Source organism: Oncorhynchus mykiss, chromosome 19 (assembly GCF_057628025.1).
Source record: "Oncorhynchus mykiss isolate SJ-2025 chromosome 19, ASM5762802v1, whole genome shotgun sequence".
Taxonomy (NCBI): Eukaryota; Metazoa; Chordata; class Actinopteri; order Salmoniformes; family Salmonidae; genus Oncorhynchus; species Oncorhynchus mykiss.
The window spans coordinates 63798350-63815530 of record NC_143040.1 but is presented as its reverse complement, the minus strand read 5'-3'; the positions used below and the strand labels follow the sequence as shown (position 1 = coordinate 63815530).

At 41.6% G+C, this 17181-nt stretch overlaps 1 protein-coding gene across 4 annotated transcripts; it reads left to right on the top strand.

Moving 5' to 3' along the window:
* The first annotated feature begins 7660 nt into the window (after nucleotides 1-7660).
* Nucleotides 7661-16401, top strand: LOC110498127 (heterogeneous nuclear ribonucleoprotein Q). 4 transcript variants are annotated; one of them, XM_090211503.1, is made up of 12 exons: nucleotides 7661-8347; nucleotides 9788-9947; nucleotides 10689-10807; nucleotides 11249-11356; nucleotides 11483-11596; nucleotides 11839-12015; nucleotides 12119-12254; nucleotides 13055-13260; nucleotides 13470-13619; nucleotides 13721-13842; nucleotides 14032-14369; nucleotides 15070-16401. In XM_090211503.1, the coding sequence occupies exons 2-12, from the start codon at nucleotides 9800-9802 to the stop codon at nucleotides 15093-15095; spliced, it is 1644 nt and encodes a 547-aa protein (XP_090067629.1). In that variant the 5' UTR covers nucleotides 7661-8347; nucleotides 9788-9799; the 3' UTR covers nucleotides 15096-16401. The 4 variants fall into 4 exon arrangements, with proteins under 4 accessions (XP_090067629.1, XP_090067630.1, XP_021430403.1 ...); XM_021574726.3 differs by having other exon boundaries at nucleotides 7995-8347; nucleotides 14032-14396; XM_090211504.1 differs by lacking the exon at nucleotides 9788-9947 and having other exon boundaries at nucleotides 7681-8347.
* Nucleotides 16402-17181: the final 780 nt, after the last annotated feature.

Genomic DNA, 17181 nt, shown 5'->3' with positions numbered 1-17181 from the left:
TAGTGGATGGCAGTTGGCCATTACATCGACATCAAAGTACCAGGAGCTTTCATTCGAAGGTCACCTGGGAAGAAATTCTAAGGTCACCTGTGATTACACAAGTGCCCCCCCCCCCCTGGGACTGGCCATTAGCAAGGGTAAACGTCTGGTCCTGACATGGAGACAACAGCACTGCCTCTGGCTCCCAGACTTCCAAAGACGTTCTTTGATCAGTGAGGTACTGCCAGTATGAAGCAGGACAGGCTCTGTCATCCCTTAATATGCCCAGCAGTAGGCAGAGTTTTTGGAGTTGCTGGAACTAAACCCTGATGTCTTCGATCGCTGTTAGAGCTCTTCTTTTAAGAGGTGTTCTTTGCATCATTGACCATGGACCAGGGTGTCACGACTTCCACCGAAGTCGGCACCTCTCCTTGTTCGGGCGGCGTTCGGGGATCAACGTCACCAGCTTTCTAGCCATCGCCGCTCCATTTCTCATATATCCATTTGTTTTGTCTTGTTCTATTACACACCTGGTTTTCATTCCATAATTACTGAATGTATTTAGTCCTCTGTTCTCCACAATGTCTTTGTGTGTAATTGTTTATTGTTATGTGCATTTTGTCAGGCGCTATACTTTTGCTATGTTCCGTGTTTTCGGCACGTTATTCTTCTTATGTGCTGTCATTTTTGGACCGGAATTAAAGTGCGCCTGTTTATTACACTCTGCTCTCCTGCATCTGACTTTGCCTCCTGTACACACCTCTAACACAGGGTTCTTTAACCTTAGATAAATCCTGCTTTGCCATGTTCCCAGTCTCACAGATCTGTAAAGTACAGTGCCTTGCGAAAGTATTCGGCCCCCTTGAACTTTGCGACCTTTTGCCACATTTCAGGCTTCAAACATAAAGATATAAAACTGTATTTTTTTGTGAAGAATCAACAACAAGTGGGACACAATCATGAAGTGGAACGACATTTATTGGATATTTCAAACTTTTTTAACAAATCAAAAACTGAAAAATTGGGCGTGCAAAATTATTCAGCCCCTTTACTTTCAGTGCAGCAAACTCTCTCCAGAAGTTCAGTGAGGATCTCTGAATGATCCAATGTTGACCTAAATGACTAATGATGATAAATACAATCCACCTGTGTGTAATCAAGTCTCCGTATAAATGCACCTGCACTGTGATAGTCTCAGAGGTCCGTTAAAAGCGCAGACAGCATCATGAAGAACAAGGAACACACCAGGCAGGTCCGAGATACTGTTGTGAAGAAGTTTAAAGCCGGATTTGGATACAAAGAGATTTCCCAAGCTTTAAACATCCCAAGGAGCACTGTGCAAGTGATAATATTGAAATGGAAGGAGTATCAGACCACTGCAAATCTACCAAGACCTGGCCGTCCCTCTAAACTTTCAGCTCATACATGGAGAAGACTGATCAGAGATGCAGCCAAGAGGCCCATGATCACTCTGGATGAACTGCAGAGATCTACAGCTGAGGTGGGAGACTCTGTCCATAGGACAACAATCAGTCGTATATTGCACAAATCTGGCCTTTATGGAAGAGTGGCAAGAAGAAAGCCATTTCTTAAAGATATCCATAAAAAGTGTTGTTTAAAGTTTGCCACAAGCCACCTGGGAGACACACCAAACATGTGGAAGAAGGTGCTCTGGTCAGATGAAACCAAAATTGAACTTTTTGGCAACAATGCAAAACGTTATGTTTGGCGTAAAAGCAACACAGCTGAACACACCATCCCCACTGTCAAACATGGTGGTGGCAGCATCATGGTTTGGGCCTGCTTTTCTTCAGCAGGGACAGGGAAGATGGTTAAAATTGATGGGAAGATGGATGGAGCCAAATACAGGACCATTCTGGAAGAAAACCTGATGGAGTCTGCAAAAGACCTGAGACTGGGACGGAGATTTGTCTTCCAACAAGACAATGATCCAAAACATAAAGCAAAATCTACAATGGAATGGTTCAAAAATAAACATATCCAGGTGTTAGAATGGCCAAGTCAAAGTCCAGACCTGAATCCAATCGAGAATCTGTGGAAATAACTGTAAACTGCTGTTCACAAATGCTCTCCATCCAACCTCACTGAGCTCGAGCTGTTTTGCAAGGAGGAATGGGAAAAAATGTCAGTCTCTCGATGTGCAAAACTGATAGAGACATACCCCAAGCGAATTACAGCTGTAATCGCAGCAAAAGGTGGCGCTACAAAGTATTAACTTAAGGGGGCTGAATAATTTTGCACGCCCAATTTTTCAGTTTTTGATTTGTTAAAAAAGTTTGAAATATCCAATAAATGTCGTTCCACTTCATGATTGTGTCCCACTTGTTGTTGATTCTTCACAAAAAAAATACAGTTTTATATCTTTATGTTTGAAGCCTGAAATGTGGCAAAAGGTCGCAAAGTTCAAGGGGGCCGAATACTTTCGCAAGGCACTGTAAATACCCCCACAGAGCCTCAGAAGGCAGCAGACAGCTTGGGGTTGGTGATTCATACAACTGCCTTGTATCTGGTACAAAGCACATGCAACGGGATATGTTTAGGGGTAAACTGGGACAGAAAATTCCTTGAGGCCCCTACACAACGCATTTATTTCCTTGAGAACACCATTATACTTTTGCTCAAAAAAACAAGTTAGACAGGCCCACTAGGCTTAAAATGGACTAGCCCATCTAGCATTTGCCCGAAATGCCAGATGGCCAGTCCACCCCTGGCTATGTTGTCATTATGCCAATTCCTAGATGCACTCTCCCCATAATTGCATGTGATTATTATTTTGCTCCAGACATTTAAAAAAATTCAGCTGGTTGGTCAATTTCTATTCCAAATATAGGGAGACAAGAGGGAGACAAGAGAAGGATGAAACAAAAGTATTTAGAGAATCTGTCCACTATTACCAAACTGGTGGTAAAACCATCAGAAGAGGGGAGATCAGTGACAGAGTCAATGGACAGATGAGACCAGGGATGCTGAGGCTCAGGAGGACAAGTGGCAGGGGTGGATTCCCTCTCCAGGGCCTGGCGAATGTCCATATCTACATCCCAGAGCACGGGGGCTAAGACTCGAGAGGGCGGGATTATGGGTGCACTCAAGACAGGAACCTCTCCCGAATCGTAGAGACGGGACAGGGCATCGGCTTTGATGTTGTTTTTTTTAACCTGGGTGATATGTCAGTGTGAAATCGAATCTGGTGAAGAAAAGGGCCCACCTGACTTGGCGCGGGTTCCTTCGCCTTGCTGTCCGTATATACTCCAGTTCCGATGGTCATTGAGGATGGGAAATGGGTCCTGGGTGCCCTCCAGCCAGTGTCTCCACTCTAATGCCAACTTCACTGCCAGGAGCTCCCGATCGCCAACATCATAGTTCCTCTCTGCAGGAGACAGCTTTTTGAGTAATATGCACATGGATACAATTTCTGTGGACTACCTTGACATTAAAACAGGAAAATGGTCCAATTAACACACTTATCAAGAGAATATCCCTGGTCTTCCCCTACTGCCTCTTATCTGGCGGACTCACTAAACACAAATGTTTAGTTTGTTAATTATGTCTGAGTGTTGGAGTGTGGCCCTGGTAATCTGTAAATACATTTTTTTAAAGAAATTGTGCTGTCTCGTTGGCTAAATATAAGCCATTTCAAATTATTTATACTTTTCACTTTTGATGCTTAAGTATATTTCTGCAATTACATTTATACTGAAGTATATTTAAAACCAAATACTTTTAGACTTTTACTCAACTAGTATTTTACTGGGTGACTTTCACTTTTACTTGAGTCATTTTCCATTAAGGTATATTTACCTTTACTCAAGTATGACGTTTGGGCACTTTTTCCATCACTGATCAGAGCTAACACATTCATTCAATGTAATAGAGCTGAGCTCTTTGACTTTCAGGCTACTATGTTTTTGAATGTAATGTAAAAGATTGAAGGGCACTTGAAAAGAAACCAAAAGAACTAGCTAGAGCCCTTCTTCCAAATCTTCATTTAAATGACAAATGCACAGCCTAAAACTGTAAGTTACGGAGAGTAATGATCTAGCTAGTTAATAACACAGAATATCATGATTTTTGGAGGGAAACATATTAATCAAATCTACTTATCATACAATAGTTTAAAATAGTTAATCTCTCACTTTCTCTACACAACTGACTAGGTCATAGGTACCAATGCTTTGTAATAACTAGAGTATAAAACATAACTAAAGTACAAACATATGTTTAGCTCCATTCGTGCAAGGATCCCTATTCCCGAGGGACAGTGGAAATCAGACCCTTGAATGGGAGATTGAGTAGATACGTGTGTTGTAGAGTCAGGTCACGATCAAGGTCAGCTTTTCCTGCCTACAAATTTACCACTGAGATGTGGAGACATACAGTGGCCATATGTGAATATTTAGGAAGTTCAGAAACTTCTTCCAACCACCCCTTCAAGCTACGCAAATTGATTATGAGTCATCCATGGGTGACATATGCAGAAAGAATAGCATATTTTACAAAGATGGCTTGCGTAATTAATGCAGCATGTCCGGCTTCCGTCTGCCAAGTGAATTAATTAGTTACAAACCCATCATTCTTAGGGTCCCGTCTTATGGTGAGCCTAGAGCTCATAAATGACAAGGGCCCTGCACAATGACATTGGTCATGCCCTTTGCTCAGGCTCCACACCTTATGAATAAGCAAAGGGCATGATCAAATGGCTCTGGCAAAATATGTAACTCTCTGGAATCGTAATTCATTAGGCACCAAACAGATGAAAACAAGCTGGAACCAGGAGGTATCTACCTGAACTTGTCCAATAAGAATCAATTGTTTTTATTTTCTGTTGTGAAACATTTAAAGTTTTGCACTAGTGAATACAACCCTGCATTACCAGGACAGTTAGACTGAGACAATAATATCGGCCTCTACACCTCAGAGGTTTGCAGGAATTAGTGTGTCTGATTATTCTTCAAAAAAATATTGAGTGAAATTTAATAGGATCTGAACTGTGTAGCTTAAAAACCTGACTGACACATACTAGTTACTATGATGTCTAAAAAATTGTAATTTAGTTGAAAATAGCATATCCTAATAGTATCAAACACAGCCAACTCGTTTTTAAAATATAATGAAAAGGATTGAGGTTAATTCCACTTAAATTCATTCATTTCAGTAATGGGATTGGTCAATTTACTGTTGATAATCGGTCATATCTAGATGACACACACACACACACACACTTTCACACTCACTATATATGCTGCTGCTACTGTGTATTATCTATCCTGTTGCCTGGTCACTTTACACATATCTTACACATACATAGGTACCTCAATTACCTCGTACCCCTGTACATCGACTCGGTAGTCATGTTATTTTTACTCATTATTGTTATTTGTTATTCACTGTGTATTTATTCCTAGTCTCACTATTTCAACTTTTTTTCTATATTTATCTTTAACTCTGCATTGTTGGAAAATGAATTGTAAGTAAGCATTACACTTTTTGTCTACACCATGTGACAAATAACATTTTATTTGGATTTGATTTGGGGTACAGATTTGTCAAATTGACATCGTAAATAGATTTTTGGGGGCTTTTAGCTAACCCTAACCCTTTTCCTAACCAAATCTGCTACGCTAATTCTCCTAACCTGCTGTGTAAGTTCTCCTAAACCTGCTACGAAAAGTCAATTTTGACAAAAGCTGCATCCCTTTTAGACAGAACTATGGAATCCCATTCCCAGCACATTTTTTTTAATGTCATTTTTTTAGGTCAATACAATCTCATCATTTCAAGATACTAAGTAGAAATTTTAAGATACGCGAGTCAACATTTCGGGATACTATCTCAAAATGTTGAGATACTAAGTTGAAATTTTCGAGAGAGTAAAGCAGGGGTATTCACCTCTTACCCTACCAGGGCCGGAGCCTGCTGGTTTTCTGTTTTACCTGATAATAATTGCACCCACCTGTTGCCCCAGGTCTAAATCAGTCCCTAATTAGTGGGGTACAACTGGTTTCAAGGTCCAGAGTTGAATTTGAGGGTGGTAGAGCATACTTATAGGATATGTTTCTTCATTTGTAACATTATGTGATTTCAGAGGTGGCACCACAGGTCCAATATATGGTGGAGGAGGGGGGTATTTCAATAAACAGTCAGGATACATCATCTCACATTTTATAGTTCCTGCAATATGTGTTGTGCAGACAGGGGGATCCTGGGGCCCAGAGTTTTTCCTGATCTGCTAGGCTAACCCAGTGGTTCTCAAACCTCTCCTCGGGCATCCTCAGCCAGTTCATGTATTTGATCTATTCCAGAACTAGCACACCTGATTCAACTTGTCAGCTAACCCTTGATTAGGTGAATCAGGTGAACATCTAACACAAAATTGTGAAAGTCCCTAGAAGAGATTTGAAAACCACTGGGCTAACCTAACCAGATAAAACTCTGGACCCTAGTTGGAGGGTATGATATAGTAATAAATCAGCTGTAAAACCGTTTTAATGGGCTATGATGGGACCAGATTATTTCTGACCAGGTCATATTGTTTAAAACATTTTTGGCAACAACTGATTGGAAAATAGAACTAACATGGCGGAGTTTGCTTTATGCAGGTTAGAGTCCTGTAGGCCTTTGTTGCTGTAAGTTGCTCACACAGTATGTCATCACTATTTTGTCTATTTAATTCCAATCATTTTTTTATTTTTTTAAATTGAACCTTTTATTTAACTAGGTAAGTCAGTTAAGAAAAATTCTTATTTACAATGACGGCCTATCGGGGAACAGTGGTTTAACTGCCTTGTTCAGGGGCAGAAAGACAGATTTTTACATTGTCAGCTCGGGGATTCGATCCAGCAACCTTTCGGTTACTGGCCCAACGCTCTAAACACTAGGCCCCGGATTGATACATTTTAATACAAAACCAAATTGGATCACATTCACATTTTCTATTAACACAAATGGGCCGATTTTAGGCTATAAATCCATGCTGCATTAGTTAGTGCGGGGGGGCTAGGGTCAGTTTATCTGTTTGTTATATCTGGAGTACTTCTCCTATCCGGTGTCCTGTGTGAATTTAAGTATGCTCTCTCTAATTCTCTCTTTCTTTATCTCTCTCGGAGGACCTGAGCCCTAGGACCATGCCTCAGGACTACCTGACATGATGACTCCTTGCTGTCCCCAGTCCACCTGGCCGTGCTGCTGCTCCAGTTTCAACTGTTCTGCCTGTGATTATTATTATTTGACCATGCTGGTCATTTATGAACATCTTGGCCATGTTCTGTTATAATCTCCACCCGGCACAGCCAGAAGAGGACTGGCCACCCCACATAGCCTGGTTCCTCTCTAGGTTTCTTCCTAGGTTTGTTGCTTTCTAGGGAGTTTTTCCCACCGTGCTTCTACACCTGCATTGCTTGCTGTTTGGGGTTTTAGGCTGGGTTTCTGTACAGCACTTTGAGATATCAGCTGATGTACAAAGGGCTATATAAATAAATTTGATTTGATGTTACCGCTTTGTTTACAGTGGGCAGAGGCAAACGGAGCGAAAAGGCTTTTCTTGCCTACCTGCAGCTTTGATTGTTCTCAGTAGGCTAATGAACTGAATCACAGATTAATTGTGCACGAGTTGGCAAATCATGTGACAAATCAGTCTCAATAGTCGTTTGTCCCTTTAATCAACGCGTGTCAATATTTTGTATTAAACTGAATCCAAAGTGTTGGGGCATATGCCAGCTCGTCTGCTGGCAGCCCTGCTCTGTTGATCTCTGCAGCATGGATAGATGGAAATCGCCATATAATGCTACAAATGAAGAAGCTATCTCGACATTTTTAGTTAGTATGTCAATGTTTAGACAGTAGCTATCGACGTTTTAAAAAATCGTGGCGGGAATGGCCTTCCATACAAAACCTTGATCATCTGCCACTCCACTAGGCAAGCCCGTGCATGGGTGTCTAAGAAACCCCATCGATGAGAAAAAACTCGCGGCGTGAACGGGTCTTCGCTAGTTACCACTGCCACAAAGTCATAAACCCCGCCTTGTTCTATAATTAATCTTCTTAACATGTTATTTTGAACCTAAACCTAACCACAGTGCTAACCGGATGTCTAACCCTAACCTTAAATTAAACCCCAAAATCAGTTTTTTGTTTTAATTAATGTTTACGAAAGCCATTTTAAAATATTGTTTTACTTTGTGGCTGTGGTAACTAGTAGAAACCGCGTGAACGTGGCAGCCATTTTACATCCTCAAGAGTGAATGAGTGGAGCCGGACCAGTGCCGGGAGTTTTTACACTTTTTCCTCTTTTAATTCTCACATTTTCCTTCCGAAACAATCAACACCATACAAGTTGGTGATCCATCGGCAGGTATGATGAATACTACTAACTGGTCACGTGATCATAGTACAATGTATAGCTAAAGTCTGTGAGCTTGTGGTGTTTCAAACAATGTGGAAACTGGTGGTTGGGACGGGTTCTACAGACCGGCTTTTTGAAAATGGACTCTCCCTATGTGGCGGCACGTTGACAAACCACGAAGCTAGCTAGCATACTACAAGAAGGCCTCTGTTAAACCCAAGATGCTGGTAACATCAACCTATGACATTCGAGCCAAATTATGTCAACCAGCAAGTTACATATGAGCTATCATGTTTTTAATGTTGCTAGATAGCTAATTTAGCCAAGTGAGCTAATTCTGACAGATCAGGAATGACACATGTTCATTGTCACGGGCTAGCCCAGCCCGTGGCTAACCCAGCCTGCCAAGGAGCTATCAGCAACGCGTGAGCGTGCAAACTTCAAGAGGATTGCCTTCTGCCATAGTTTTATTGCAACTCGCGAGCTAGTTCTTCAGCTAACCAATGTTGGCTAATAAAACATTTCATTACATCCCGCCAACTGGCATGCTTAGCTAGTAAGGTTTGTTATTGACTTGACAGCGTGAGGACTATCATTAGCTAGTTAGTACCGCATGCTATTATTTAGCTAACGTTGGTTAGCTAGCTAACGTTAAGTTGTTGGGCTATATACAGTATTTGGATAACGCAGCTAGCTAGTTGACGTTGGCTAACGTTAGGCCACAATGCTAACTATGCGTTTTTGGTTGATATAGATAACTACTTAGCAACCCAGCTAAATGGATTAGTTAGATATTGGCTGCAATGAAATAACGGGAGTTCAATTTGACTTACATTTATGCTCGCTAAGTTTGCTTACTAGTTAATACAGCGTCAGTGTCTTGAGACAACGTATCAAACATTTGTTATAACCATTGTTAATAGTCGACCACGTAGTATACTCCTGTACACATGCTTGTTGACCGGCTTGCTAACTACCGGAAACTGGTGGTAGTTACACTGCCGATGGAACACGTGTATCAACTATAACGTTAGTTAGTGCTGAAGTCAGCAATCAGTAGACTAATTTATCATTTAGCAATCAGGCCAAGCCCTTGTAAATGTTAGTTAGCGTGTTGTGCAAATGTGTTCTTCAAACCTAGTCAAAGGCGGGAAATATGTAATTGCGTGTACACACATTTTACCATGTAGCCTAGCTAACTGTCCTCACAAATGGAAATGAAATTAACGTATGCAGTTAAACTTTTTAAAAATCATTGGTATTCATAAGTGTCAGCATTATCAAATTTGCTAGACATGCAAAATCAAATATTGTAATTAAAATGTGACCTGATTCCACTGTAAGGGACCACATGGACCCATGTGTGCCTGTTGAACGTGACATCCCCCAAAAGCTCTCAACAGCCTTGCACTTGACCCAGCATTAATTTGGCTCATTGCATTTGCACAGATTTCTGGAGACATGGCCACAGAACATATTAATGGAAATGGTCCAGAAGAACCAATGGACACCACTGCTGCAGTTACCCATTCTGAACACTTCCAGACTTTATTAGAAGCTGGTTTACCACAGAAAGTTGCTGAAAAACTAGATGAAATTTACATAGCAGGTAAGGCACACTGAATACCCAGCATATTTGTATACATAATTTAAATTTTTGCTATTGCATGTGCTGTCATGTATTACATTACATTTTGAATGTGGGAATTGGGATCCTCAAGCAACTTTTTGTGGTTTCCTACCAAAATGGGTACTGCAGTGTTATGAAAAAAGAGAATTTGGACACCACCAATATCGGTGTGAAATAAATGTCATGTCTACATTTCCGTTGTCTTAGAGGTACATCTGGGCAGAGACCACTGGCGACACGGCAAGTGTTGTGTTTAAGAATTCAAGTGTATCAGCACAGATGAGCGGCGAGTTAGGCCACAGTTCGGCGGAGGTCTCTCTGTACAGTCTCAGGCAGAGAATTCAGCCAGATGGGCGCATGCAGGAACAATGGCAGCAGCTGTCGGTGGCTGGGACAGGTGATGGGTCTTCCAAGAGCAGAATGTGGACACGCTCATTAGGAACGCACAGTGCAGAGGACTGTTACATCACATCTGTTGTGATTAGTTCTGCAAGGGTTGAAGGTGCTGTTACTCAATGCACTTTGTCCCCCAAAAAATCTGACAATGTTATCTGAAGTATGACTGCATTATTCAAAATTTCAGAGATCCCCAACGCAGTTATAGCCACAAAAATAAGAACTTTGATACCTCCAAACATGCATTGCGGCTAGATCCGTTTTGAGAAGAGATCCCGTAGTTCTGTTCCTGCTAGTAATGGATGTTTTCTGGTGTCTCCTCAGGTTTAGTATCTCACAGTGACTTAGATGATAGAGCGATCGAGGCTCTGAAAGAGTTCAACGAAGAAGGTGCTCTGCAAGTTCTGTTGCAGTTCAAGGACAGCGACCTCTCACATGTCCAGGTATGTTTGGAGGGGGACGGCGTAGTAGAAGTTGGGTCAGCTGCATGATTAGTATGAAAATGTATGCTCACTACTGTGTCGCTCTGGTTAAGAGCGTCTACTAAATGACTCAAATGTAAATGATTAGACTGCACTATGCTTCTTTAAATTAAATGCCACCATTTCACCATCTAAAGCAGTGTTTCCCAACCCTGGTCCTTGAGTACCCCCAACAGTACACATTTTTATTGTAACCCCGAAGTAGCACACCTGATTCAACTTCTCAACTAATCATCAAGCCCTGAATGAGCTAAATGAGGTGTGTTTGTCCAGGCTACAATGAAAATATGTACTGTTGTGGGTACTTGAGGACCAGGGTTGGGAAACACTGCTATAAAGTATATGTATTGATTATTTATTTTTATTTTTTTGTTAAATTTGTTGCATTTTTTTACTCAACAGAACAAAAGTGCCTTTCTTTGTGGAGTTATGAAGACATACAGACAGAGGGAGAAACAGGGGACCAAAGTCTCAGACTCCAGCAAAGGACCAGATGAGGCCAAAATCAAAGTATGGTTTTAACAAATATTCTTGAAATAAGCAGTCGTAGAGATTTTATAAAGGCATCATTATTTTATGATGTGCAGTTGTTCTCTGGAGGGTGTTTGACCTTAATTATGTTATTTAAATGAACAGGCCCTGCTGGAGAGAACTGGCTACACACTTGACGTGACAACGGGTCAGCGGAAGTATGGAGGCCCTCCCCCGGAGTCGGATCACTCAGGGACACAGCCCACGATCGGTACAGAGGTATGTCTCTACAATATTTAAATAGTGTTTGATTAGTGTGTAATAGTTTTCCTCAGTGTGGATGGTGTTTCTGCATTCTGTGTCCAAATGATGAAATCATGTACTTTTTCCTGGAGTGACTTCAGTTGCATTGATGGTTTACCACTAAGATCTGACTGGACACATTAATTCTGTATTTTGGAGATTTATTTTAACAATGTTTCTTTCACACCAAGATAACCTCCATTTTGCTATCATCTCAGATTTTTGTTGGCAAGATCCCCAGAGATCTATTTGAGGATGAGCTGGTACCTCTGTTTGAGAAAGCTGGGCCCATTTGGGACCTGCGTCTGATGATGGATCCACTCAGTGGCCTCAACAGAGGTTACGCCTTTGTCACTTTCTGCACTAAAGAGGCGGCACAGGAGGCTGTCAAGCTGGTATGAAACACTTGTGGTAAACTTCTCTCCTGACAGAACAGTAGGAATGGAGAATTTAAGCCCACCCAACCATGTCATGAACTCTCTTATTCTCTCCCCACAGTGTAACAACAATGAAATTCGACCCGGCAAACATATTGGCGTGTGCATCTCTGTGGCCAATAATAGACTGTTCGTTGGTTCCATCCCCAAGAGTAAAACAAAAGATCAGATTGTGGAAGAGTTTGCTAAAGTCACAGGTAAGGTTGAATGATCCTCTGGACATTTTGAAAGGCCAGTCATGTTGTTTTGGCAAAAGTGATCGTTTCCTTGGCTTAGCAGTAACTTTGACAACTGTCTGTAGACTTTGCCTTACTATTACTGAATGCACCAATCATGATCAAGCACTAGAGCAGGGCTGCCCAATCCTGGTCCTGGAGGGACAAAACACCTCTGTTTTTTGTTTCACCTGGCAGTTAATTGCACTCACCTGGTGTCCCAGGTCTGAATCTGTCCCTGATTAGAAGAGGATGAAAAACAGTGCTTGGGCCCTCCAGGACAAGGATTGTCAGGCCTGCACTAGTGTGTTAGATTGCGTTTAGTCTGAGTTAAGAGTTATGTGAGGGCTATATTTTGTAATGTAATAGTTAATTCCCAATGTGGTGGTTCTGTGTCCAAATGATGAAATGCATATATTCTACCCTGGAGTAAATCTGTTTACGCTGATAGTTTACCGCTAAGATCTGACTGGACACTTAACTGGGCACAAATCAACAGTCTCTCGAGGCCAATGTCCAAAGAGAACAGCTGTGTCAAATAAAGGAGACACTAAATGTTTTGAGTAAACTGAAGGGAACATTCTTTGATTGCATAAAGTCTTGAATGTGAAATATTCTCTTCTGGTGCCAACTGTTGTATGCTTTTCAGTAAGGTACTCAGAGTTCAATTTTTTTTACTTGGCATTGCATATGGAGGAGCTAGAGCGAGATGTCTGGTGCACTGGTCACTGTTCAGCTAGGATACCCTTTATGCCTTTCCCCTTCTGCCCCTCTTTCAACAGAGGGTCTTAACGATGTCATACTGTACCATCAGCCAGATGACAAGAAAAAGAACAGAGGCTTTTGCTTCTTGGAATACGAAGACCACAAAACTGCAGCTCAGGCCCGCCGCAGGCTGATGAGTGGCAAGGTCAAGGTGTGGGGGAATGTGGTGACTGTGGAGTGGGCCGACCCAATAGAAGACCCTGATCCTGAAGTCATGGCCAAGGTATGGGGAGCAAAGATAACATGGCTCATTTTGCTTCTGAATAAATTGTGTTTTGATCTTTGTTCTGCCTATCCATAAACTTGTAGAAGAACACTGATTTGTGTTGGAGGCTGTTGACCAAGGAGTAAGAATAGAGGTAACCACCCGTGTCTGAGAGCCAGAAACGGATTTACGGGATTGATAACCCACCACTACTTTTCCCCTCCCAGGTGAAAGTGCTGTTTGTCCGGAACCTTGCGAGTACTGTAACGGAGGAAATACTTGAAAAGGCCTTCAGTCAGTTTGGCAAGTTGGAGCGGGTGAAGAAGCTGAAAGACTACGCCTTCATCCACTTTGAGGAGAGAGACGGAGCAGTCAAGGTACAGGCTGGAGTCTTTATATTTCTCTAACTAGAGTATCACGGAATTGTGGTAAAAATTGCACATTTTTTTGAATAGTTATTAAACTTGCATCTTGACAGGCCTTGGCCGACCTGAATGGGAAAGACCTGGAGGGAGAGCACATTGAAATAGTCTTCGCCAAGCCACCTGATCAGAAGAGGAAAGAACGCAAAGCCCAGAGGCAAGCGGCTAAAACACAAATGTAAGCAAACCATTGATTTGCAGTTATTCGAGACCTTCATTAGTTACATTGTTGGGTGGCCTTTCATCATTGAGTTCTCTTGAGTGACTGAACAGAGAAGTTTAAAACATAACATAATAAAAACAAATTATTGTGTCCTGTATGGTTACTAAACAAGTGCATATCCTCTCGCCTACCCATTCTTCACAGGTATGACGATTACTATTTCTACGGCCCACCCCAGATGCCACCTCCCACAAGAGGCAGAGGACGAGGCGGCGGCCGTGGTGGCTATTCCTACCCCCCTGACTACTACGGCTATGACGATTACTACGATTACTATGGCTACGACTACCACAACTACCGGGGCGGCTATGAAGACCCCTACTATGGCTATGAGGACTTCCAATCTCCCGGCCGAGGACGATCCCGAGGCGGAGCCCGTGGTGGTGGTGCCCTATCCTCCCGGGGCCGTGGAGCCGTCACGCCCAGGGGCAGACTAGGGGGTTTCTCCCAGCGAGGAGGAAGTGGCCCTGGATCAAGCAGAGGTGTGCAGGGGACCAAAGGGGCACTGGGTAAATGGGGACTAGCTGTGTTAATAGTCAAAGCAAATCTTTGCCATCAGCTATATGTTAAATGCAAACATACTATTTGGACAGGACTTTTTCCCCCTTAACTTGAATTACCTTTTTATACAAATATATTTTTTTTACCTGCATTTGGCATAAATTGACCCAAGGTGTGTGTGTATATAATAAGCCTAGAAAGTAAGGAATCAGTCATACAGATGGACCCATTTTATTTCTACTTTTGAAAGCTGGGCTAGATGTCCCTCACATTAAATTGGACAAATGTTATGTATGCAAATGTCTTTAGCTTTATGTCCAAATGATGAAATACTTATTCTATCCTGGAGTAACTCTAGTTACGCTGATAGTTTACCGCTAAGATCTGATTGGACACTTTGGACATTTTAGGTTATTATATACATGACTAGAAGACGTCCTCAGATTTGTGTCCATTGATGGGCAAGTATGCTTATTCTCAACATTTGAAGACAACTGCTTTGACTGGTGTCACCTTTCAGAGCAACAACTCTGAAAGGTCTGTTCCTCTGCATATTTAGATTGGCATATATGTAGATTTAGATCTGCATATTAGGATTACCCTGAACTAGTTTTATATAATGTTAAATGATTGAATGTCATTAGTGATGTTTATATTCTGTCTCTGTTGCTTGGCCAACAGGGAAAAGGGCTCGAGGCCGATCCTGACCTGTCACTATGAAGACTGACCTACTGTGTTGGGTTACACCAAAAGCGGCAACGGATACGGATGGATAAGTCAGCGAAATGGTCCAATATTCCAGCCTTACAGAAGCATCTCCCCCAAACTGCCACCTAAACAATCACCAGATTATTTAGATACACACACACACACACACCACCACCCCCCCCCCCCTCCCCCAATGCCATTTTAGATAATTATTGAAGAATTTGCACTTTTTAAGTTTTAGTTTGAAGTGGCTCAAAGGAGCTTGATGCTATTGTATATTTTTGTGCTAATCGGAATTTTTATTGTCGGAATATCCATGTTAATCTTAATCGTTTGATTTGGATGTTTGAAGAGAACATCTGCAGGTTTTGGGTGTGACCACCAGGCATGGATAAGTCAGGCATTCCAGGAAAGTGGTTCTTTTCAGAACTTGTCTTTTAAAGGGTTGGTTAACTACCTCAGTACAGAGGATTAAACTACCCTGCCTGTACTGTAAATAGGGAAACTATATTGATGAAAGCAGGGCTTGTTTCCTACAAAATATGCACAAGAGCAGCAGAACAACCCGAAAGTACTTAATGTAATATAGTAATTTTGTTGCAGTTCTGACACTGCAAACAGTCAAACTGGCCGTGCAAAATAATTGCATATGATGAGCCTGAACAAGCCCTGCTTTTATCCTATTTTCAACTGAATTAGCTGCCTTGCTTATTCAGATTATTGTAGTTACTGGTTGTATAGTTTGGAAAATGTTACTTTTGTAAAGGCTTGAACATCAACGAAGGCATCAACTGCCTTTGAAAAAGCCCTGCAGTGTCCCTTTGCCACTCCAATGGATAAAAATAAAATAAAAAAAGAATAGAACATAATTATGTTCAGTCAGTTACCCCCCCCCCCCCCATTTAGTTTAAAAGAAATGTCCCAATCATGTGAAATCTTGAACAGTCCCCCTCTAACTCTAAGCCAGCTACTATTTAGTTAAGCCACTTGATTGAAATGAATTGCCTGTGTGCCTGTAGCTGTTTCAGGGGGGTGGGGGATCGTTGTCATTGTGGTCAAAGGGATACTGCAGCTATGATTTGTATTCCATGTATAGCGAAAAAGGATACCGAACTATTCATCCGGTTTTGTACACAGTTAACTCCCTCAATAAAATCATTACAACCACCTTTTGAAAAGATGTTAGCAGTTTTAAACCATTGTTGGTGGCCAACAACGTTTTTTGCATTCCTGCAAATAAATTGTTTTATACTGTAAAATGGAGGTGAGTGTAACTTATTTTTGTAATAAAGTTTTTGATTTCTATCTGTGTCTTACTCTCTGTATGACTTTCTGTTGAACCATCTCAGTTATGCACTGATTATAGCATAGAATTGTAACATATCCTTTCTGATTCACACAACACAGTAAGCACTACTTTCTCACGCAGGGATTCTTCAACCAGAGGCACATGTGTACTGTCCTGTGATTTCAATTGAATCATTACGTTGATCAGTACTTGGCAGTGACACATCGGTTTTGTCGTCAGCCTGCTGCAACATGAAATGAGCGTTGTAGAGATTAATATATGCTTTGCTTTTAGAATATTGTGTATCGTTATGATAGAAGGTGATGTCTACGTATAGGCTATAAAAAAATAACGGCCAACAATGTTGCGTGATCCCATAATGAACCGGAGGTGACAAGCATGGCGAAGACCGACTCCCGTTATTTTGATGACGAAAACACATGTTGGGTGTATGATTAATATTCATAAATACAAAGACCGTGAATGCATGGGGAAGCCATTGTTGACACAAGCAAGTCTTCCGCTAAGGGACAGCTCGAAATGTAATGAAGGGACATGGGTGTTCCAAAATAGGGGTGAGTTTTCTTTAATTTTTTTTGTTTTGGGGAAGGTTGACTTTTTCGGGGGCGGCACGGGGGAGGGTAGTTTTTTTTCTTCTCTGGTTTAAATTCACTCTTCTGCACATACTTTCCCTATAAACAATAGCTTAACTTTTGATATTACCATAATACATTTTAGAAACATTTGTGAAGGTATGGTGTGGCTATTATTAAACTTTAGTTACTGCAGGCCTATGA

Bases quoted from the DNA above. Each gene is read 5' to 3' on its own strand.
- LOC110498127 (XM_021574726.3), top strand. From the start codon at position 9,800: ATGGCCACAGAACATATTAATGGAAATGGTCCAGAAGAACCAATGGAC. The intron at 11,357-11,482 runs GTATGGTTTTAA...TTAAATGAACAG, and splicing joins CAGATGAGGCCAAAATCAAA to GCCCTGCTGGAGAGAACTGG. The intron at 11,597-11,838 runs GTATGTCTCTAC...CTATCATCTCAG, and splicing joins AGCCCACGATCGGTACAGAG to ATTTTTGTTGGCAAGATCCC.